Here is an 18670-nt window from a genome sequence, read left to right on the forward strand (position 1 = left end):
TGAGGAGGGACGTGTCCTGTGGGGTTTCTACCTCGTACATGGAGTGGCGGACTATTTAAAGGTAGACTGTGATAAGTAAAATACCTATTGCATACACTAGAGTAAACCACTAAAAGGAAAAAAGAGGAAGTAAAACAAGACAAAAGAAGCCAGGGAAAAACAACAAAGAACAGATGTGACAAATAGAAAGCAAATAACAAGATAATGGACTTAAACCCAACTTCTATGAACTGAATTGTGTCCCACCCCCCAAGTTCACATGTGATGAAATTAGGAGACAGGGTTTTTAAGGAGATAATTAAGATAAAATGAGGTCATAAGCGTGAGTCCCTAATCGACAAGACAGGTGTCTATAAGAAGAGACACCAGGAACACGCACAGACAGACTGTGTGAGGACCCAGCATGCCCAGGAGAAGCCTCAGGAGGAACCAGGTTGCCAATACCTGGATCTGTGACAGACAGGTCTTGGAACTTTCAGACCTGTGAGTAAATAAGCTGCTGTTGTTTAAGCCCCTACTCTGGTGTTTTGTTATAGCAGCCCAAGGAGATTAATATACCAACCATTTAAATAATTGTATTAACTATAAAGGACCAGGCATTCCAGTAAAAGACAGAGATTGTCACATTGACAATGAAACTCAATTTGTAGGAAACTAAGAATAAAAGAAACTAAAATACAGGATAAAAGTTTAGGAAAATATATAACAAAAACATTAATCACAAGAAAGCAAAAGTGCTCTATCAATAGCAAAGCAGGTTTCAGGAAAATGAATAGTACTAGAACTAGACATTTAATAATGATAAGAGTTAATTCATCAAGAAGATAAAACAGTCCTGAATGTATGTGCACCTAATAACAGCTTCAAAATGCATGAAGCAAAAACTGGTGGAATTAAGGATAGAATTAGACAAATAGACAACGTGGAAGATTTCAACACTTGTCTCAGCAAATGTAGACACAAAATCTTCAACAACTTGAGGCTACTGGCATTTATAGAAGAGTTCACCTAACATTCTTTTCAAGTCCTTGTGGACCATTCTCTAAGATTGGCTATGTGCTGGGTTATGAGATGAGTCTCAAGGAATTCCAAAGGATTGAAACCATGTAGAGTGTATTCTCTGACCACAGTAGAATTAAATTAGATATCAGTAAGATAAATATTTAGAAAATCCCGAATATTTGGAAATTAAACAATATACTTCTAAATTACCAATGGTCAGAAATGAAAGCACACGGGCAATTAGAAAATATTTCAAGCTGAATGAAAGTAAAAACATATCAAAGTTTGTGGGATATAGCTAAAGCCATGCTTAGAGAAATCTTTGTAGGATCATAAAGCGCTGTATCCGTGATATGAATGTCCCTCTTAAGGATCTTAAAACCAAAGTATTAGAAGGTAGGAAACAATAGATAAAAGAGTAGAAGTCAAATGCTACAGAAAATAGAGAAGACCAATGAAACCAAAACTTGATGCTTCGAAAGAATTAGCAAGCCTCTAGTCTGATCAAATAAGAAAGAAAACACCCTATATCATGAATGAAAAAGGTGCAACACTACAGATCCTACAGACATGAAGCCAGCTATCCAACCTATCCTGCTGCTTGGGCCTGGTCACCCCAGGCCTGCGGACCTGGTCACCCTGGGGCTGTTGACCTGCCTTGGTCACTTTGGGCCTGTTAACCTGGTTTGGTCACTTTGGGTCTGCTAACCCAGCCTGGTCACCCCCCAGGCCAATTGACCTGGTCACCCTGGGCCTGATGACCTGGTTTGGTCACTTCAGGCCTGCTACATGGTCTGGTCACCCCTGCCGGCCTGCTGCTCTGGCCTGGTCACCCATGAGCTTACTGTCCAGACTGCCCCCCTTCTCTGTGGATCACACTGTTTCCTCTTGTCCCGTTTGCCTCATATCTTGATGCTGCAAAAACCTGCCAGCGCTGTTTCTGCAATTTCCCACTGTGGCTTCTGTCCACAACATACACGACATGGCTAGATTCCTTCTGCTAAAGACACCACTGCTATCTAGATGGACATAAGAAGAAATGGAAATTTAAGTGGCCTTATATGTATTTCAGAAACTGATATTCAGACCTTTCCCAGAAGAAAACTTTAAGCCCAGATGGCTTCACTGGTAAATTTTATCCAACATTTCAAAAAGAAAGTAACACAAATACCCAGAAAACAGAGGAGGAACCTCAATAGCAAAACCAGACCAAGGTATTACAAGAAGGGGAGACACGGGTCAGTTCCCCTCACAAACACAGAAAGCACTTAACAAAGTATCAGCAAGTTGAATCAGGCGCACATTGAAAGGACAGTGCGCGTCACCATGAGAAAACTGGCAGATGTCTTGGCCCGAGACTGGGGCCATGGAACCCAGAGGGTTTTCCTGGGCCTGGAAAGAACTGGGGTTTAAATGGAAAGAACTGGGATTTAAGTGCAGTGGGGCGGGGGAGGGGCGGCGGGCAGTGCCGCCTCTTTAAGACGACATCACAAGGCCCAGAACTCGGGGTCTGGGCGCCACCTGCATGGGGTGAGCACAAGTCCTGGCCATGGCTGAGGGGAGCGAGCTGATGGACAGGCTGCTGAGCGAGAATGCCGACCTGAAGAGGCAGGTGCGGCTGCTGAAGGAGAACCAGATGCTAAAGCGCCTGCTGAGCGAGAGCTGCCCCGATGGCAGCCAGGGGGCCCGTGACGCCGTATTGGCCAAGGCGCCCATCTACACTGAGGGCTGCTCCCCGGGCACCGCAGGTGAGGCCTGCTCCTGTGGGTGGTCCCCGCGTGCCCTCCCTCTGTTCCCACAGGCCCCAGGTGACCATTCTGCTGTGTGTCCTCACGCGAGGCCCCCTCCTCCCTGAGGCTGGGAACCCACACCTAGAAGACGGGGTTCGGTGGCTTGGTCACCCTGCTGGTGGTTGTAACCGTCAGTAACAGCACACAGCACTGCCATAGGTCCCCTGGCGTGTGCCCAGCCAGGCAGCACTGTACTCTGTGCGGGCACCTCCCTGGCACCAGCGGGCTGGCCTGGTCCTGCTCGTGTCACCCAGGGGGCAGATGTGCCAACCCCGCTAGCTTCAAGCTGCTGCTGTCTCCTCTGTTCACGCACATCGACAAAGCAAGTCACGTGGCTGGGCCCAGCGCCAAGGGCAGGAAGTGCCACCAGGTGGGAGGACCCTGCAGAGGCACCTGGGGGGCGGGTGCACACGAGCGCACAGCTGTGACCCAGCTCCCCACACGGTATCCACTCCAATGGTCTGAACAGGCTTTGATCACTTGCTGCAGAAGTAGGTCGTTCTGTTTTAAACATTTCTGTGGGAAAATTCCCTCTCACACCCGGGAAGTCTGACTTAGGCTTGGTTGGTAGGCAGGAGTGGTTTGGACGTGGATCATGGATGGAGCCCTGGGAGCAAGCGAGCTCCCGGAAAAGGGCCTGCTCACGTCTCACATCGTCTGGCCAGGCGGACAGAGGACACAGCAGGCCAGCACAGGGGCCATAGCGGAACAACCGACTGGCCTGGCCAACGCCCTTGGGACCTGCTATCACAGCACAAGCCGTTCAGCTGATCGTGGGATGTTTCCCGCCTTTGAGGCTGTTTGCAAAGCTGCTCCGAGTCCCTGAACGGATGCTCCAGTAACTGGCTGCTGGGCCCTGCATCGGCTGTCATCACTTCTCAGAGTCCATTGGAAAGCCTGCCACCACCTCCAAAGAAGCACAGCACGTGTGGACGGTGGCTGTGTGGAACTTGTTCACTCAAAGCCCTGGGGTGCAAGGGCCCTTCCTGGCATTTGGACACTGGGAACCTCAAGGGGACCTTGAAGAGAGAGCTCAGATAAGCATGAGGTCCTCATGGCGGGTGGTGGGAAGAGAGCGATACACCAGGAGGGGCAGCTGCAGAAACACTGTGCCCCCAGCCGCAACCTGTGGCCTGAGCTCCCGCCAGCAGCCAAGGCACATTCTTGTCACCAGACGTTTGCTGAGGAGGGGCTGGACTCAGTGCCATGTCCTGGGTGTGATAGCCTGCTAAGGGCCAGCGCTGCTTCTCAGGCCACTAGCGACGCCTAGCGTGCGGTGGCTGCAAGAGGCAGTTGTCCCCAAGCCTTGTCAGCCTGTGACAGCTGCTGAGTCAGGAGCCTCATGCTGCTTTGTTGTCTTTCATGCCAGGGGCAAGCCCAGATCTTGCTGGACACCAGTCTTAGGGGGAGCCCCAGCACCTGGCCAGCTGAGGCCTCCAGAGAGGCCTTGAAGCGCCAGCGCGGGGCGGGTGCTGAGGTCAGCGTGGGCGCCTCCACCTCAGGGAGGGCAGTGAGCTTGGGTCCTGGCCACCCGCAGGGCGGATGCATCCAGGCCGGGCCCCAACCCACAGCATCTGGGCTGTAGCCTGGACCTGGGACCTGGAGTTCGGAGAGGCAGCGGGAGCTCCTGCACAAGCAGCAGCAGTTTGTCACAGAGGGGACCTCGCAGCAGTGGCTCATAGTTCCCTGTCCATCAGCCTCTGCCTTCCAAACAGGATGTGCTTTAAAAGCCCATCGTTCTTACTAAGCCACATGCACACGCGTGGAACTCAGCAAGACCCAGAAGGCTGTAACATTTGAGGTCGAGCACGTGCTCCTGGCCGGCTCCCAAAGGCAGCCAGCCTCTGTGCGCCGTGCGTGCGGTTTGGCATTACTGACAGGTGGTCATGGGCGTATCTAGGCATCTTTGCTTTCTCTTTGATTTGCCGCTGCCGGGCATCTCCCTACCATCGCCCATTGGTCGTTCTCCCCTGTAGATCTAAATGCACTTGACCCCTGGGAGCAGTTCCCTGTGGGGCTCCCATCTGCTCAGCCTGCCCCCATGACAGGCACTGGCCTCCCAGCTGTGTGCTCTCACGTGTGCCTCTGAGAGGCTGCAGGGGTGACTGCCCGGGAAGTCCGTGTGTCAAAGGCCATGTGTGGTTGAAATGTTGAAATAGACAAATCTGCCAGAGAAGGAGCCTTCCAGGACCTTCCTGACACCCAGCTTCCCGGGACAGCCACACCTGCTCCCAGGGAAGGGTCCGCACGCAACCTACCAGCCTGTCACAACCTGTAGGGCTGTGTCCTTTACTTGGGTTTCCCAGCGCGTGATGCACATTTTCAAAGGGACCAGAAGGAGTGGCAGGCCACCCAGGGCCCCCGCCTCAGTTTTCAGGGTCTGCAGTTTTCAAGGGTCCTTCAGCCGCTCACTTGATTCTTCGTTGTTTTGGGTGGAGATGATTTTAAGCAGTTTGGAGTATCTTCTATGTACAACTCGCTGTCTCTTCCCTTTAACGTCATGACACAGTTATTTCTGTGCAGCATTCTGAACTAGTTTAATGAAGTCTTCTCCTCATATTGAAATTAGTTCTTTCTTACCCTCAGGTAAATAACACAGCAGACAGAACCTTTCGCATTTAGGGTTATTTCCTTCGGGTATGTTTTCCTAAAAGTGGAAGCACTGGCTGGGGAGGCGGTAACTTGGTTTCCCACATTTCTTCTTCCACTTGCCTGCGGTGCTGTATCGACTTATTCTGCACACGCTCAGAGGTGATTCCCCGCTGCACTTGTTGCAGCTGAGCTGGCTCCTGGTCTCCAAGTCTCTTTCCTTCTCACATGTAAATCTGCCTTTGTCAGTAAGTGTATTCCTGAAGAACCTTGTGTTATTCCTTACAATTATGCATTTCTGTTTCCATTGTATTTTTTCCGAGTCATCAGAGTTGATGTATTTTGGAAAGCTGTTGATTTGTAAATCCCACTCTACATCCAGTCATTTCCTAAGCCCAGGGCGGGGAGTGGTACAGTTCATCAACAAAGCATCAGTATGCAGAATGCAAAAGGAACTGCTACAAAGAGCTAGAACGACTACCCAACCCCCCAAAATGGGCAAAGAAGAGGCACAGATAATTCTGAGCCTCTACCCCAGAGGCCCGTGAACACGTGAACATGTTTAGCTCACCAGGAGTCAGGGAAAAGCCACGTGTCGTCCCCAGGCCAACTGCACATGCCAAGGGGTATTGAGAGTGTGGGTCAGAAGCCGCTGGTGTGCAGGGCACCACCGCTGCTGCTGTAGAAAACCAAGGTCAGCATGCACACACCTGAGCCCAGGTGTGGAAGCTGCGAGCAGGAGCCATGCCGAGGGACCTTGATCACAGCTTGGTGTTTACACAGAGACCTGGAAACAGTCCACGTACCTCGGAAGGCACCGGACAGAAAAATCACTGTGCTGTGTGCGCATATGCAGGTGTGCCACATATGGTTAAAGGAACCAGGTGGCTGCAGGTGACTCAACATGGGTGGGCCTCTGAAAAGATAATGCTGCAGCCAGAAGGTGTGCCGCAGAGCAAAACGTGCGTAGGATGACACCATTTGTTCAGACTTGGAAAAGCATACCGGTCACTGTACCGGGTGTGGACACACAGTCGGGTGGGAGCGTTTGGGGGCCGGCAGGCTGGCTGTGCCCATAAGCCAGGTGCTGGCGGCTTCCTTGGGCAGGGGCGGGGCCCAAGCCTCATCACCCCCATGGGCATCTTCTCAGAGGGGAAGGGGGAGAGCTCTGGAGATGGGGGATGAGAGCAGGTGTCAGAGCTTGGGGCGGGGCTGTGCGTGTTCCCAAAGTGTTCTCTGCACTTCTGGGGTGTTCTGGGAACAGCAGCCTGACCGCTCCTCCCTTTCCTCCCTGTCGCAGTTCCAGCGTTTGGAAGGTTCACCGGCATCCCTGACGTGCCTGTCCAGCTGCAGACGTCCTCTCTGGAGGACCTGCTGTGCTCACAGGCCCCCCTCTCCAGCGACGCCGCCTCCCCCGGCTGTGTACCCTCCTCCCAGGTGCCCTTCAAGGCTTTCCTCAGCCCCGCGGAGCGCCGTGCACCCCAGAGCCCTGACCGGAAGCTGTCCCCGCTGCTGGGCCCTTTGCAGGACCCTCTGGTGGACAAGAGCCTGCTGGAGCCCAGGGAGGTGGTCCGGCCCAAGAAGGTGTGCTTCTCGGCAAGCAGCCTGCCCTTGGGCGACAGGACCAGGAGGAGTTACTACCTTAACGGTATGGCGGGGGGCGGGCACCTGTGGGCGCAGGGCAGTGGCCGGCAGTCGGGGAGGCCAGCTGGGCACAGCTGCTCCATCCACCCGGGCACAGGTGCTCCATCCACCCAGCACAGGGAGGACCCGGTGTCTGGGGGCCGGGGTCTGCGGCTGCATCTGTTCAAATCTTCTGCCCATTGAAGAAAACTGAGTTGCTTACCTTCTTATGAGTTGTAAGTGTTCTTTATATAGCTTGGATACGAGTCCTGTTTTTGAGTATGTGATTTGCAAATAGGGTCTCCCAGTTTGTGACATTTCCGTTTTCATAACAGTGTTTTCTGGAGAATCCTGACAAATGCAACCTTGTATCCTGCAACCTTACTGAACTCAATTATTTGTCCCAGCAGCTTATAAAAGAAGATTCCTTAGGATGGACGATTGTGCTGACTATGAATAAAGACAAGATTGTCTTTCCATTTCTCATCTACATGCCATTTTGTGTGTGTGCGTGTGTGCGTGTGCATGTGCATGCATGCGTGTGTGCATGTGTGAGATTGCACTGGCTAGAACCTCTAAAACAATGTTGAATAGAAATGGTGACAGACGGCATTGTTTCTTCTCCTGACGGGAAAGCATTCAGTCTGTCCCCATTAAGTGTGATGTTAGCTCAGGTTTTTAGACGCCTTCATCAGGTTGGGGAACTGCTCTTTACTTTCTAGTTTGCTCAGAATTATCATGGATGGCTGCTGGACTTTGCTGAATGCTTTTTCTGCATCCGTTGAGATGAGCATTTGTAGTGTATTTCACTTGTAGTGTATTAATATGGCAAGTTGATTGATTTTTGAATTTTAAAACTACCCTCCTGTTCCTGAGATAAATCGTGCTTGGTCATGATGTATTCTACTTTTCTGTATTGTTGGATTCAGTTTGCTACATTTTTGTTAAGAATTTCTGCTTTGTGTGAGGGACCTTGGTCCGTAGATTTTCGTAATGTCATTTTCTGGTTTGGTGGCAGGTTAGTGTTGGCCTCAGTGAGTGAGGTGAAAAGTGCTCCTGCTCGGTCATTATCTGGGAGAGTGTGTGTAGAATTGGTATTATTTATTCCTTAGATGTTTGGTAAAATTTACTACTGAGCCTTGAATTTTCTTCTTTTTGTTGATATTGCTTTTTATTTGTTATTATTTATTACTTTCAGTTACAGTTGCCATTCAACATTCTTTCATATTAGTTTCAGGTGCACAGCAGAGTGGTTAGATCATCTATAATTTATGAAGCGATCACCCCTGTAAGTCTAGTCCCCACCTGGCAGTATACATACTTATTACCATATCATTGACTAGATTCCCTCTGCTACACCCTATATCCCCGTGACTATGCTGTAAGTACCAATCTGTACTTCTTAATCTCAGCCTTGAATTTTCTTTGTAGGAATATTTCCCTTCCACAAATTCAATTTCCTTAGTTGATATAAGGCTATTCAAATTATCTATCTCTTCTTAAGTGTGCTTTGGTAGTTCTACCACAAAAGTGAGCTTTTGTGTCTTTTAAGGAATTGGTCCATTTCATCTAAGTTGTCAAATTTATTGGCATAAGGTTGTTCCTAATATTCTGTCATTATCCTTTACGTCTGGAGGGTCTGTGGTGATGCCATATCTAATTTCTGGTAGTGGTTACTTGTGTCCTTTTTTTTTTGTAGTAAAAGAGATTTATCAAATTTATTGACTTTTTTCTTTGAAGAATAGGTTTCTGGGTGGATCTTGGAAGGCCCAGGTTGGACTACGAATGATTTCTAGAACATCTCAGGGGTAGCTCATTTCTTCCACCTAATTTATGCTTTAGAGAGAGAGGGAGGGAGGGAGGGCAGGTCACTGATTCCTGTCGAGAGGAAGAGGCATGCACTAATACAGCAGGGGGTTGCACTCTGCTCCTCCACCACATTCCTCGTCTGGTCTGCAGTAACTTGCTTCTGTGTCTTGTGTCTGGTTCTCAGCTTCAACTCCTGGGAAACTTCTGTAGCCTTGCCAAGTGATTAGGGAAGGAGTATACTGCAAACGACAAAACGTTGTTGAAAGAAATTAAAGAAGAACTAAATAAACGGGAAGACAGCTTGTGTTCACAGATTAGAAGACAGTATCATTAAGATGGCGAAACTCCACAAATGTTCCACAGATTTCAACACAATCTCTATCAAAATCCCAGTTGGCTTCTTTGCAGAAATTGACAAGCTTATCCTAAAATTCAGAGGGAAACACTAGGGACCCAGAATAGGGTCTCTTTAAATGTTTTCCCCTCTCAAAGGCAGAGAAAGGACGGAGCACCTCAGGTTTCCCAGGGGACACGCTAAGGAAAGGGAGGAGAGGAAAGGTCCCTTTCCGTTTTGCAACAGAAGATTCAGTTCTCTTTTAAATGTGTATTTACCCTCGCAGTGGGGTGGTCAGCCCCTGCCCACAGCCCCAGTGGCTTCATAGGGAAGCTGCAGCGGCTGTGTCTGGGGCTTCCTTTCCCTGAAATGGATCCTGGAACACCGTCAGCATGGATCGGGTGGCCCTTGACCTCTGTGTCCGGGATGGCCTGTCTCACACTCCCCCCTATCCCCCACCCCCCTCAGAGATCCAGAGCGTCACCAGTGCAGAGAAGGACGGGCGCGTAGTTGGGGAGATCGCCTTCCAGCTGGACAGGCGCATCCTGGCCTATGTCTTTCCCGGGGTGACACGGCTGTATGGCTTCACCGTTTCCAACGTCCCAGAGAAGATCAAGCAGGTGTGCCTCCTGCCCCGTCTCCTCCCTACCCCGGGTCCCGTCCCTGCCCCCGTCCCCTCGCTGCCCTAGGTCCCCTCTCTGCCGCGTCCCTTCCATGCCCGGTCCAACTCGCTGCCCCGCGTCCCTTCCCTGCCCCCCGTCCCCTCCTTGCCCCCGGTCGCCTCGCTGCCTCCGGTCCCCTCCCTAGCCCAGATCCCCTGCCTGTCCCGGGTCCCCTCCCTGTCACCCTGGTTCCCGCACAGGTGTGGGCCTGGGCAAGGCTGAGGGGGGGGTCCAGATTCACGCATCATGGCATGTGCTGAACCGGCTGACAGGAGCACGTCTGCTCATGGCCTGGGACAGTCCGGGGAGCGGCGCCTGGGTCACAGAGCGTGTTGGCCTCCTCCACTCCTGGGAGGGGCTCCCTGCTCTTGTCCCTGACACTGTGCGCTGGAGGGGACACTGGGAGGCCCAGCTCGCTCGGGTGGGGCTTGGCTTCGGGCCTGGTTCCCATCTGCACGGGTTCTTTCATGGAGATGGGGTGATCGTCCCGCCCCAGCCTCCCGTGGCGCTGTGGTCCGGCCCCGCCCACATGCGCTGTATCCCCAGACGTCCATCAAGTCCCTGGACGGCTCGGTGGACGAGAAGAAGCTGCGCGAGCTGACGCAGCGCTACGTGACACTGACGGCGCGCCTGGAGCGACTGGGCTACAGCCGCGACGTGCACCCCGCGTTCAGCGAGTTCCTGGTCAATACGTACGGCATCCTGCGGCAGCGGCCCGACCTGCGCGCCAACCCGCTGCACAGCAGCCCCGCCGCCCTGCGCAGGCTGCTCATCGACGTCGTGCCCCCCAAGTTCCTGGGCGACTCGCTGCTGCTGCTCAACTGCCTGTGCGAGCTCTCCAAGGAGGATGGCAAGCCGCTCTTCGCCTGGTGAGCCCGCCGGCGCCGCCGGCCTTTCCTGCAATAAACGTGTTTGTTCCAAACCCGGGGGCCGCTGTGCCTCCTGCATGTCCCCTCCGGCCGGCCGGGGAAGGGCCAGCGAGCCAGCGAGCCCCCAGGGCTGCAGACAGGCGCATGGCACCGGAGCGCGCGCGCCTGTCCTGAACTGGCCGGCATGCGAGGCGCCCACAGGCCGCCGGCTTCCCCACCTGCGTGGCACTTGTCATACTGTATTAAAATCGTCTGTTTACTTGTCTGCCTTTACCGTTGGCTCTTTGAGGGCGTGGAGAGCGCCTCGGTCACTGCTGGGGCCACAGCAGGTGCCCCTGGTATGTTTGTACTGGAGCCTGGACGGAGCCTGAGGGTGAAGGGCTTCAGCTCATCAGGGCCCCTGGCCACTCAACCTCGAGGACCTTCCCCCTGGAGGGCCAGCGGGTCCTGTCCCAGTGTGCGTTTTCCAAACGCAGAGCCTGAGGCAAGGATTCGGGTGCAGGAGGGATGGCTGCAGAGTCTGCAGGGCCCTGTCTGTGTAAAATGAAATTGGGCCCCTTTTTCAAAAGTCAGGAATTCCCAGACTGCGACTGCAGAGAGTGGGCTGCACGACCGTGTGTTCAGGTGTCCATGAAGGCAGCCCAGCACAGGCAGTTGATTTGGAGGGTGACTCAAGGAAGCAGGGGCCACCTAGGGAAGTGGGACCTGCGTGGGCCTGCTGACAGGCTCACCCGTGTATTTCCTGCCTGGGCCTGGAATCGGGAGCTCTGGTTCCTTTTATTGGAGAATGGGGCTGGAAAGCAGGCCCTGGGCTCCCAGTGAGATGGCTTTTCCCCATAAATGGTTCCCGAGTCTGAAACTATTTATAGCACCCACCAGAATTTTTAATGTCTCAGAACCTAGCATCCCACCAGGTCTGGGCCCTGCGTCTTGTGTTCCCAGCTGTGGCCAGGCCCTAGCCAGGACTGTCCCCCAGGAAAGGCACCCCTGGCCCTCCTGTAGGCTCCGGTCCCTGTCTCCCCTGAGGCCTAGAGAGGGTGGTGTACCTGCTGGGCCCCAGGGCAGGACCAGGGCCTGGCTCTCACACCTTCCTGGGGTTTGGCTTCGAGTATAGTGTGTCTGGTCACTTCTCTGCTGCGGGGACCAGGATGAAGGTGTTGGGGTCACTGGGCCAACCCAGTGTGGGGCGACCTGTCCCTCGTCCCCAAGCCTGGTGTGTCCTGGACACCAGCACCTTACGACCGTGGTTTTGTCGGTTTGGGCGGCTGCAACAAACACTACCTTCATTCTTTCCCAGTCCGGGAGGCTGGAACAGAGTGCCAGGTGTCCCAGGCTGGTTCCTCCCGAGGCCTGTGTCCTGGGCGTGTAGATGCCGTCTTCTCTGTGTCCTCACGTGATCGCCTCTCTGTGTCTGCATCCCGGTCTCCCTTCCCATAAGGACACCAGTCATGTTTGATCAGGGCCCACCCCAGTGACCTCATTTTAACCGAATTACCTGTGTAAAGACCCTCCCCCCAAATAGTCACTTTAGAGGTTAGGCCTTCAGTGTGTGAATTTGTGGGTTATGATTCATTCCATAACAGACCCCCATCCTCCTCTCCCAGCCACTGGACACCGACCTCCGACGGAGGGACTCCCCACCTCGTGAGAGTCTCTGCAGGTGCACGAGGGCAGCACCAGGGCCACCTGCCACAGGAGGGGCTGGCGGGCACTTCTGGGAGCCCCCAGGGCTGTGGCTCAGAGTGGGGGCTGGTTTTGGAGAGCTGCCCTTGCTGGGCCTTTGCCGTCTGCCAGGTTCTCCTGAGGGTCCCACAGCCACACTTGGGACCCAGAGGTGGGATGGCCATCACCCACAGTCACATTCACCCAGGGGATCATGGCTAGAGAGGATCCAGCCTCTGAGGGTCTCTGGGCTCGCCTGGCTCCAGGGTGGTGAGCCAGCACTGGAGAGGGGAGATCCCCAAGGCCCACAGGGCTGGGGATCCGAGAGATCTGGGCACTTCCTCGCCCTGGCCCCACGGTGACTGCCTAGAGGCAAAGTAGCCTCAGACACTGAGTGCCCCAAAGACTTGTGGGGTGCCTGTGCCTGGGAGGGGCCTGTGGGGTGTCCATATGCTATCAGGATGGCCACGTGATTGCCTTTGCAGAGCAAAGCTCCTGCTCTGATTAGACTCATCAGGAACTTCAACCCGGCCTGGCCCTGTGCTGCTGGCTGTGAAAGAGCTGCCCCTTCAGGGGGAGCCTCCAGCCTTGGCGAGCTGGGGCCTGGCTGGCCACCTGCCCCACTGGGGACCCACACACCTGCACACACTCACTCCCCTCCCAGGCCCCTACCTGACAGCCGAGCTGAGCTCTGCCGAGAGCAGGGCCAGGGCTGGGTCCTCGCAGCCCTTCTTTTGCCCCCCCGCTGCCCTGAGGTTTGGGTGTTTACGTGAAGAAACAGAGGCCCAGAGCGTCACCGGGAGTTTCATGAGCGAGGTCACACACATGGCCACCAGGTGGCTGTGAGCCACGCTGGGATTGCAGTCTGTGCTGACCTGAGGTCACAGTCTGTGGATGACCTCCCCATTGAGGGGCCAGGTCACAGGCTCTTCTCTCAGGGCGGCCACCTGGGCACAGCGATCCCTCCTCCTCTGTCATCACATCGTGGGCGTCCTGGTTCGGCCCCTCCCCGGACCGCTCCATGTTTGCACAGGGCCTGGCCTGTCCCTCTCTCCCCACCGTGACTGGTCGTTAATAAGCAGCCGGGTGGCGAGTATAAAGGCCCCACCGGCTGCTGGAGCATCCAGTCCCTCCCGCCTACCTCCTACCCTGTGAGACGAGCGTCCCCATCAAGGACCAAGGCCCAGACCATGTCCCGCCTGGTGGAATGTGTCCCCAACTTCTCAGAGGGAAACAACCAAGAGGTGAGGTGCCGGTGAGGGCAGCAGGCCAGGGGCAGCACAAGGGGCCCGGGGGCCTCCTGGGTGTGAGGTGTGGGGACTGTCTTCCCTCAGAAGGCACCACTCCTGTCAGCCCTCAGGGACGTGCTCTGTGAACAGGGGGACTTAGAAGTGACTGACCCAGGGCTGAGGAAGGAGGCAGCAGGGGGGCAGTCAGGCAGGGGTCCTGCCTCCACGTTTGGGCCAATCATTTGGTCTCTTATGGAAATGCCCCCCCCAACCCCAAGCACAACCCACAGGGCTATTTGAGGGTCCCCACCATGGTTCCTCTGTCTCCCCCTTCCCACACCTTACCAGGTGAGCACTATTGTTATACTCACGTCATCAAAGAAACTGAGGCACAGAGCGTTGGGACCGGCTACTGAGGGCCACAGAGCACTTTGGGTCCTGAGGCCACTTCCAACCATGGGCCTGCCTGTCACCTCAGAAGGTTCCGGGCCCTTCATGCCCCTCCCCCAATGCAGACGCTCCCACTGGAGCCCTGAGCCTTGTGACCTTGGCCTGCAGGTCACCGTCTCGGAGCCCCTGCAGCCCCTCCGCCTGGGTTCTGCTTCCTGCGTCCGTTTCTCCTGGAGGGTGCCACCATTGCCCCCTCTGTGGTGACTACAGCCGGCAGCGGGTCTCCCCAGGCTCCCACTCTTTGAGGAATTCCCGAAGGCTCAGCGCCAGCTCCTAGGCACAGCTTTGGGGGTGTTGGGGACAGGAGAGGCATGGCCACCTCCGAAGCTCCTGCCCCTCTTCCAAGTGGGGAAATCGAGAACTGGGCGGGGCTCTCGTCCCCAGGTGATCGAAGCCATCGCCCAGGCCGTGGTGCAGACCCCGGCTGTGTGCTGCTGGACGTGGATGCCGGCCCCTCCACCAACCGCACTGTCTACACCTTCGTGGGGCGGCCGGAGGACATGGTAGATGGGGCCCTCAATGGCGCCCGCGCATTTCCAGGTGGTGAACCGGCTGGGTCTAGACTCCCTGTCCCCCTTCAACCCTAAGGAACGAATCATTGAGTGAGCAGCACCCAAACCCCTCTGCCCTCCCCACAGCCTCAGTCCTTGTACAGCCTTTTGCTTGGTCACTTGTTCATCAGCAAACCCCAGGGTGCTGTGCAGGTGTGGGGCTGGTTGGGGGATGCCGTGAGGTCCCAACAAGGTCCCGCCCCGTCCTCATGGGGGCTCCCAGGGGGTCACAGCCTCTCCCACCCCGGGGCTGCATCCCCTGTCCTGTCTTGGTGGGGGGATGGGCTGGAGTCAGGGACCAGGGTCTGAGCCAGACCTTCCTTCACAGCATGTCCCCAAGTGACTCAGGAGCCCATCCCCTATCTCCATCCTCACACGACGCAGCACTCTGTCCCCTGTCTCTCCCGGGCCCCACAGGTACCTGGTCCCCGATGATGGGCCTGAGCAGAGCTTGGTGGACAAGCCCCTGTGTGCATTTGTCCGCGAGGTGGGTGCCCGCTCAGCGGCCCCAGGGGGTGGCTCGGTGGCAGCAGCCAGTGCGGCCATGGTGAGTGAGGGCTGGGGATAGTGACAGGGATGGAGAGGATGACAGGGACAGGAATGGGGGTGGGGACAGGAGTGGGGCAGGGATGGCAATGGGGACAGGGACTGCGTGGGGACAGGAGTGGGGTAGGGACAATGGCAGGACAGGGGTAACTGGGGGCGTGGATGGGACAGGTGGCAGCGGGGCTCCAGCCCTCAGCGAACTATCCCTGGGTGACTTTCCCAGGACGCCTCGCTCGCCTGCATGGCCGGCCTGATGACCTACGGGAGGCGACAGTTTGAGCACCTGGACGCAACCATGCGACGCCTGATCCCGCCCTTCCACAAGGCCGCAGCCCAGCTGATGGCGATGGTGCATCGCGCCAACGCCTTTACTCTATTTACACTCCCTCCCCCTCGCCCTCCCCCGAGACAACTGTCACGCAACCGTGGGCCCGCCCCACGTCCGGCCCAGTCCCCGGGCGTGTGCCGCCAACCCTGCCGCCAATCAGGGGCCAGGTTCCTGCCCTCGCGCATGCGCACACATGGTGGAACCGCCCGGGCGGAGCTCCGCTCCTGCCGGCCTCCGATTGGCGCTATGACGCTCCAATCAGCGGCGCGCGGTGGCCTCGGACCTCTCTATGGTTGGTCGATTTTAAAGGGCCGAGGCACCGCCCCGTCTGCGCAGGCGTCCCCGCGGCGGTCCTGCTCCCGGAGCCCGGCCCCTTGGCCGGTAAGCGGGACTGGCCTCCGCTGCGGTGGCCAGCTCGCGTCTCACCCTGTGTGTGTCCCAGACCGCTCTCACCCTCCCCTCAGGGGCTGAGCCCCAGTGACTCTGCCCCTCGACGCTGGGATGCCCTTTATTCATTTCACAGTCGCAGGCAGCCCGCAAGATCACTTGGATTCTTTCCCCTGCTGTGTGACTTCACTTCTGCCTCGTAGCCTGCGGCGCCTGGACGCGGGTAGCCCAAAGTGCAAGGGCAGCCAGTAACGAGTCTGATGGGAATCTGGGTCGGGACCCCCAGCTACACAGAGGCCACTGGGAGTGGCACCAGTCCTGGACTCATGTGTTCTTCCTACTGGGGACAGTGCCACATTGCGGTCTCAGTGTGTCTACTACCCCCAGCTCGCAGCTTCTGGGGGGTGCGGCATACGATTTGGCCACGGGGTCCCACAGTCCGAGGTCCACTCCAACACCTCTGCCACAAAGCAGTCCCTGGACGGAACAGTGGTAGCAGGGACCCCATGCTGGTGTGGAGGTCTGCAAAGGGGCAGGCAGAGGCCCTGCAGGCAAGAAAGGCACACCCATACCTGGACTGGCATCTGTCCCTGTTAGGACAGCCTCTGGAAGCCCCGGATGGAAGGGGCGCCACAGGCTGACCTGCCAAGCGGCCTGTGGTCTTCCTGAGGAGAAAAATTTGGTGAGGATGCAATTTTAAACGAAACACTACTTGTACCCAGTCCTACATCACCAGAGAGAGAACGCTGGTTCAGTGAAAAGTGAAACCAGTTCTTCTCAAGTGGGAAAGGATTAAGGCTTTGACATGTTTAGGTAAATCATTCCAGGAATTTATATTGCAAATGGTTATTAAAAAGGAATGTGCTGAGCAGCGGGATGGCTCAGTTGATTAGAGCGTGAGCTCTCAACAAGTGGGCTGCGCCCCCTGCAGCTATATTGAAAATGGTGACTGGACTTGGAGCTGATGGGCCCTGGAGAAACACACTGTTCCCCAATAAAAAGAAGTTTTTTAAAAAAGGGGCATGTGTTGTGTTTATCTGTTCAATATTGCTGTGAACCTAAAACTATCCAAAAAAATAAAGTCTATTAAAAACTTTTTTTAAAGGAATGTGACTTTGGTTAACAATTCCTGGTACGTGTGGGAATCTGAAGTCTCATGAAATCATTGTTTGTTCCTTAGCTTCAAATTTCACTTGAACCTGTTTGTCCACATAAGGAAACTGTGCAAGGTTTTTGTTCCTAGCCCACGGTTTTGATTAACAATCAAATGCTGGTGGTGTAATCAAGCTCACTGGAAGCTGATAAGCTCTGATTAATTGACATTAATACAAAGCATCTGACTTGTACCTCTTGTTACTCTAGAGTAACTGTACCTGGGTGAGCGTTCCCAGCCAGGGCGGGCCGGGGGAACAGCGCCTCTCTCACCAAGTGGTGGTCTGGTCTAGTTAAATGTGCTTAAGGTTCTCGGTCTCGTTTTACTTTCTCTCATCGCTGTCAGTAACATCCCGTTTACCATGAAAAGGAAAACGAAAGCAGAGCCCTAAGTTAGGGTCTTTCTATAGGTCACACAACATTTCAGTTGCAGGATGAGAACACCAGAGTCCAGGCAGATGACGAGGACAGGGTGGGCGTCACCACCTCAGGGAGACACACAGAAACCACCTTGAGTTCTCTCTGTAAGAAGTATAAACGCCCCGAAACTCCACCGTGCTACAGATCTGGGCCGTTGTAGAGCTGGGTAGGATGACAGTACTTCAAGTGGCCTACAACTAGAGAGGTGACATGAAAAACAAGATTGCGGTGGGCGACCTGTGTCACAGCAAACACACGGGGGAGTCTGGGTTCCCTCCATTTTTTTTTTTTTTTTTAAGATTTTATTGGGGAAGGAGAACAGGACTTTATTGGGCAGCAGTGTTTACTTCGAGGATTTTTTCCAAGTCAAGTTGTTGTCCTTTCGATTGTAGCTGTGGAGGGCGCTACGCGCCAGGTCCAGTTGCTGTTGTTAGTTGCCGTTGTTAGTTGCAGGGGATGCAGCCCACCATTCCTTGTGGTAGTCGAACCAGCAACCTTGTGGTTGAGAGCCCACGCTCCAACCAACTGAACCATCCAGGAGCTCAGAGGCAGCTCAGCTCTAGGTGCCGATTCAATCTTAGTTGCGGGGGGCAGAGCCCACCATCCCTTGCGGGACTCAAGGAGTTGAACTGGCAACCTTATTGTTGAGAGCCCACTGGCCCATGTGGGAATCGAACCGGCAGCCTTCGCCGTTAGGCGCACGGATATCCAACCGCTGGAGCCACCGGGCTGGCCTCTTCCCGCTATTCTTTCGTCCATTCTTGTGCCCTCACTTGTAAGGGGTTTGTGTGAAGGCTGTAGTCTCCGTTTGCTCTCCTCTCTAAGATGGACTAAAGGAAACAGCCATGGCCTTCCATTCACGTGCTGATAGCTCATTTTTCAACCTCAGTGAGAATGCGGGATTCTAAGCAGCCATGACTCAGAAGTCTCCTTCAGGGAGCCCTGGAAACTCAATGGCCAGGAAGCATTTGTGCTCCTGCTTCAAACCACAGCCCTCTGTGCTCAGCGCAGTCTCCAGTCTTGGCTTGCAGCTTTTGTAAACATGAGGCAGTAGGCTCACAAAACCAGGGGCCAGGCAGGCGACACTGGCGGACCACAGGGTCAGACCTTCCGAAAGCCATCAGACCCCGCTCTATGCCTGGTTTTCTCAATCTCTACGTGTTCCACTTAAAACTCCGTGGGGATCCCAGTGCAGTTTGCCATGCTGGTTTGCTCAGTGTTCCTCAGACCCCAGAATCACATCCATGGCCATTCTAGACAGGTTCTG

At 54.9% G+C, this 18670-nt stretch overlaps 2 protein-coding genes and 1 long non-coding RNA gene across 3 annotated transcripts; 2 read left to right on the forward strand and 1 right to left on the reverse strand.

Moving 5' to 3' along the window:
• Nucleotides 1-2411: 2411 nt before the first annotated feature.
• Nucleotides 2412-10937, forward strand: SPATC1L (spermatogenesis and centriole associated 1 like). The gene is made up of 4 exons (XM_074320462.1): nt 2412-2750; nt 6682-7029; nt 9616-9767; nt 10356-10937. Exons 1-4 carry the CDS (start codon nt 2552-2554, stop codon nt 10680-10682), a joined length of 1026 nt encoding a protein of 341 aa, XP_074176563.1. The 5' UTR covers nt 2412-2551; the 3' UTR covers nt 10683-10937.
• Nucleotides 8769-13356, reverse strand: LOC141568980 (uncharacterized). The gene is made up of 4 exons (XR_012492334.1): nt 13013-13356; nt 11960-12105; nt 10506-10706; nt 8769-9052 (listed from the first exon to the last, which is right to left on the reverse strand). It is a non-coding gene; the product is annotated as an uncharacterized LOC141568980 (long non-coding RNA).
• Nucleotides 13357-13358: 2 nt separating this feature from the next.
• Nucleotides 13359-15915, forward strand: LOC141567935 (uncharacterized). The gene is made up of 4 exons (XM_074317051.1): nt 13359-13584; nt 14404-14621; nt 14988-15117; nt 15340-15915. The coding sequence occupies exons 2-4, from the start codon at nt 14527-14529 to the stop codon at nt 15913-15915; spliced, it is 801 nt and encodes a 266-aa protein (XP_074173152.1). The 5' UTR covers nt 13359-13584; nt 14404-14526.
• The last annotated feature ends 2755 nt before the right edge of the window (nt 15916-18670 follow it).

The sequence above is a fragment of the Rhinolophus sinicus genome, linkage group LG01 (assembly GCF_036562045.2).
Source record: "Rhinolophus sinicus isolate RSC01 linkage group LG01, ASM3656204v1, whole genome shotgun sequence".
NCBI lineage: Eukaryota > Metazoa > Chordata > Mammalia > Chiroptera > Rhinolophidae > Rhinolophus > Rhinolophus sinicus.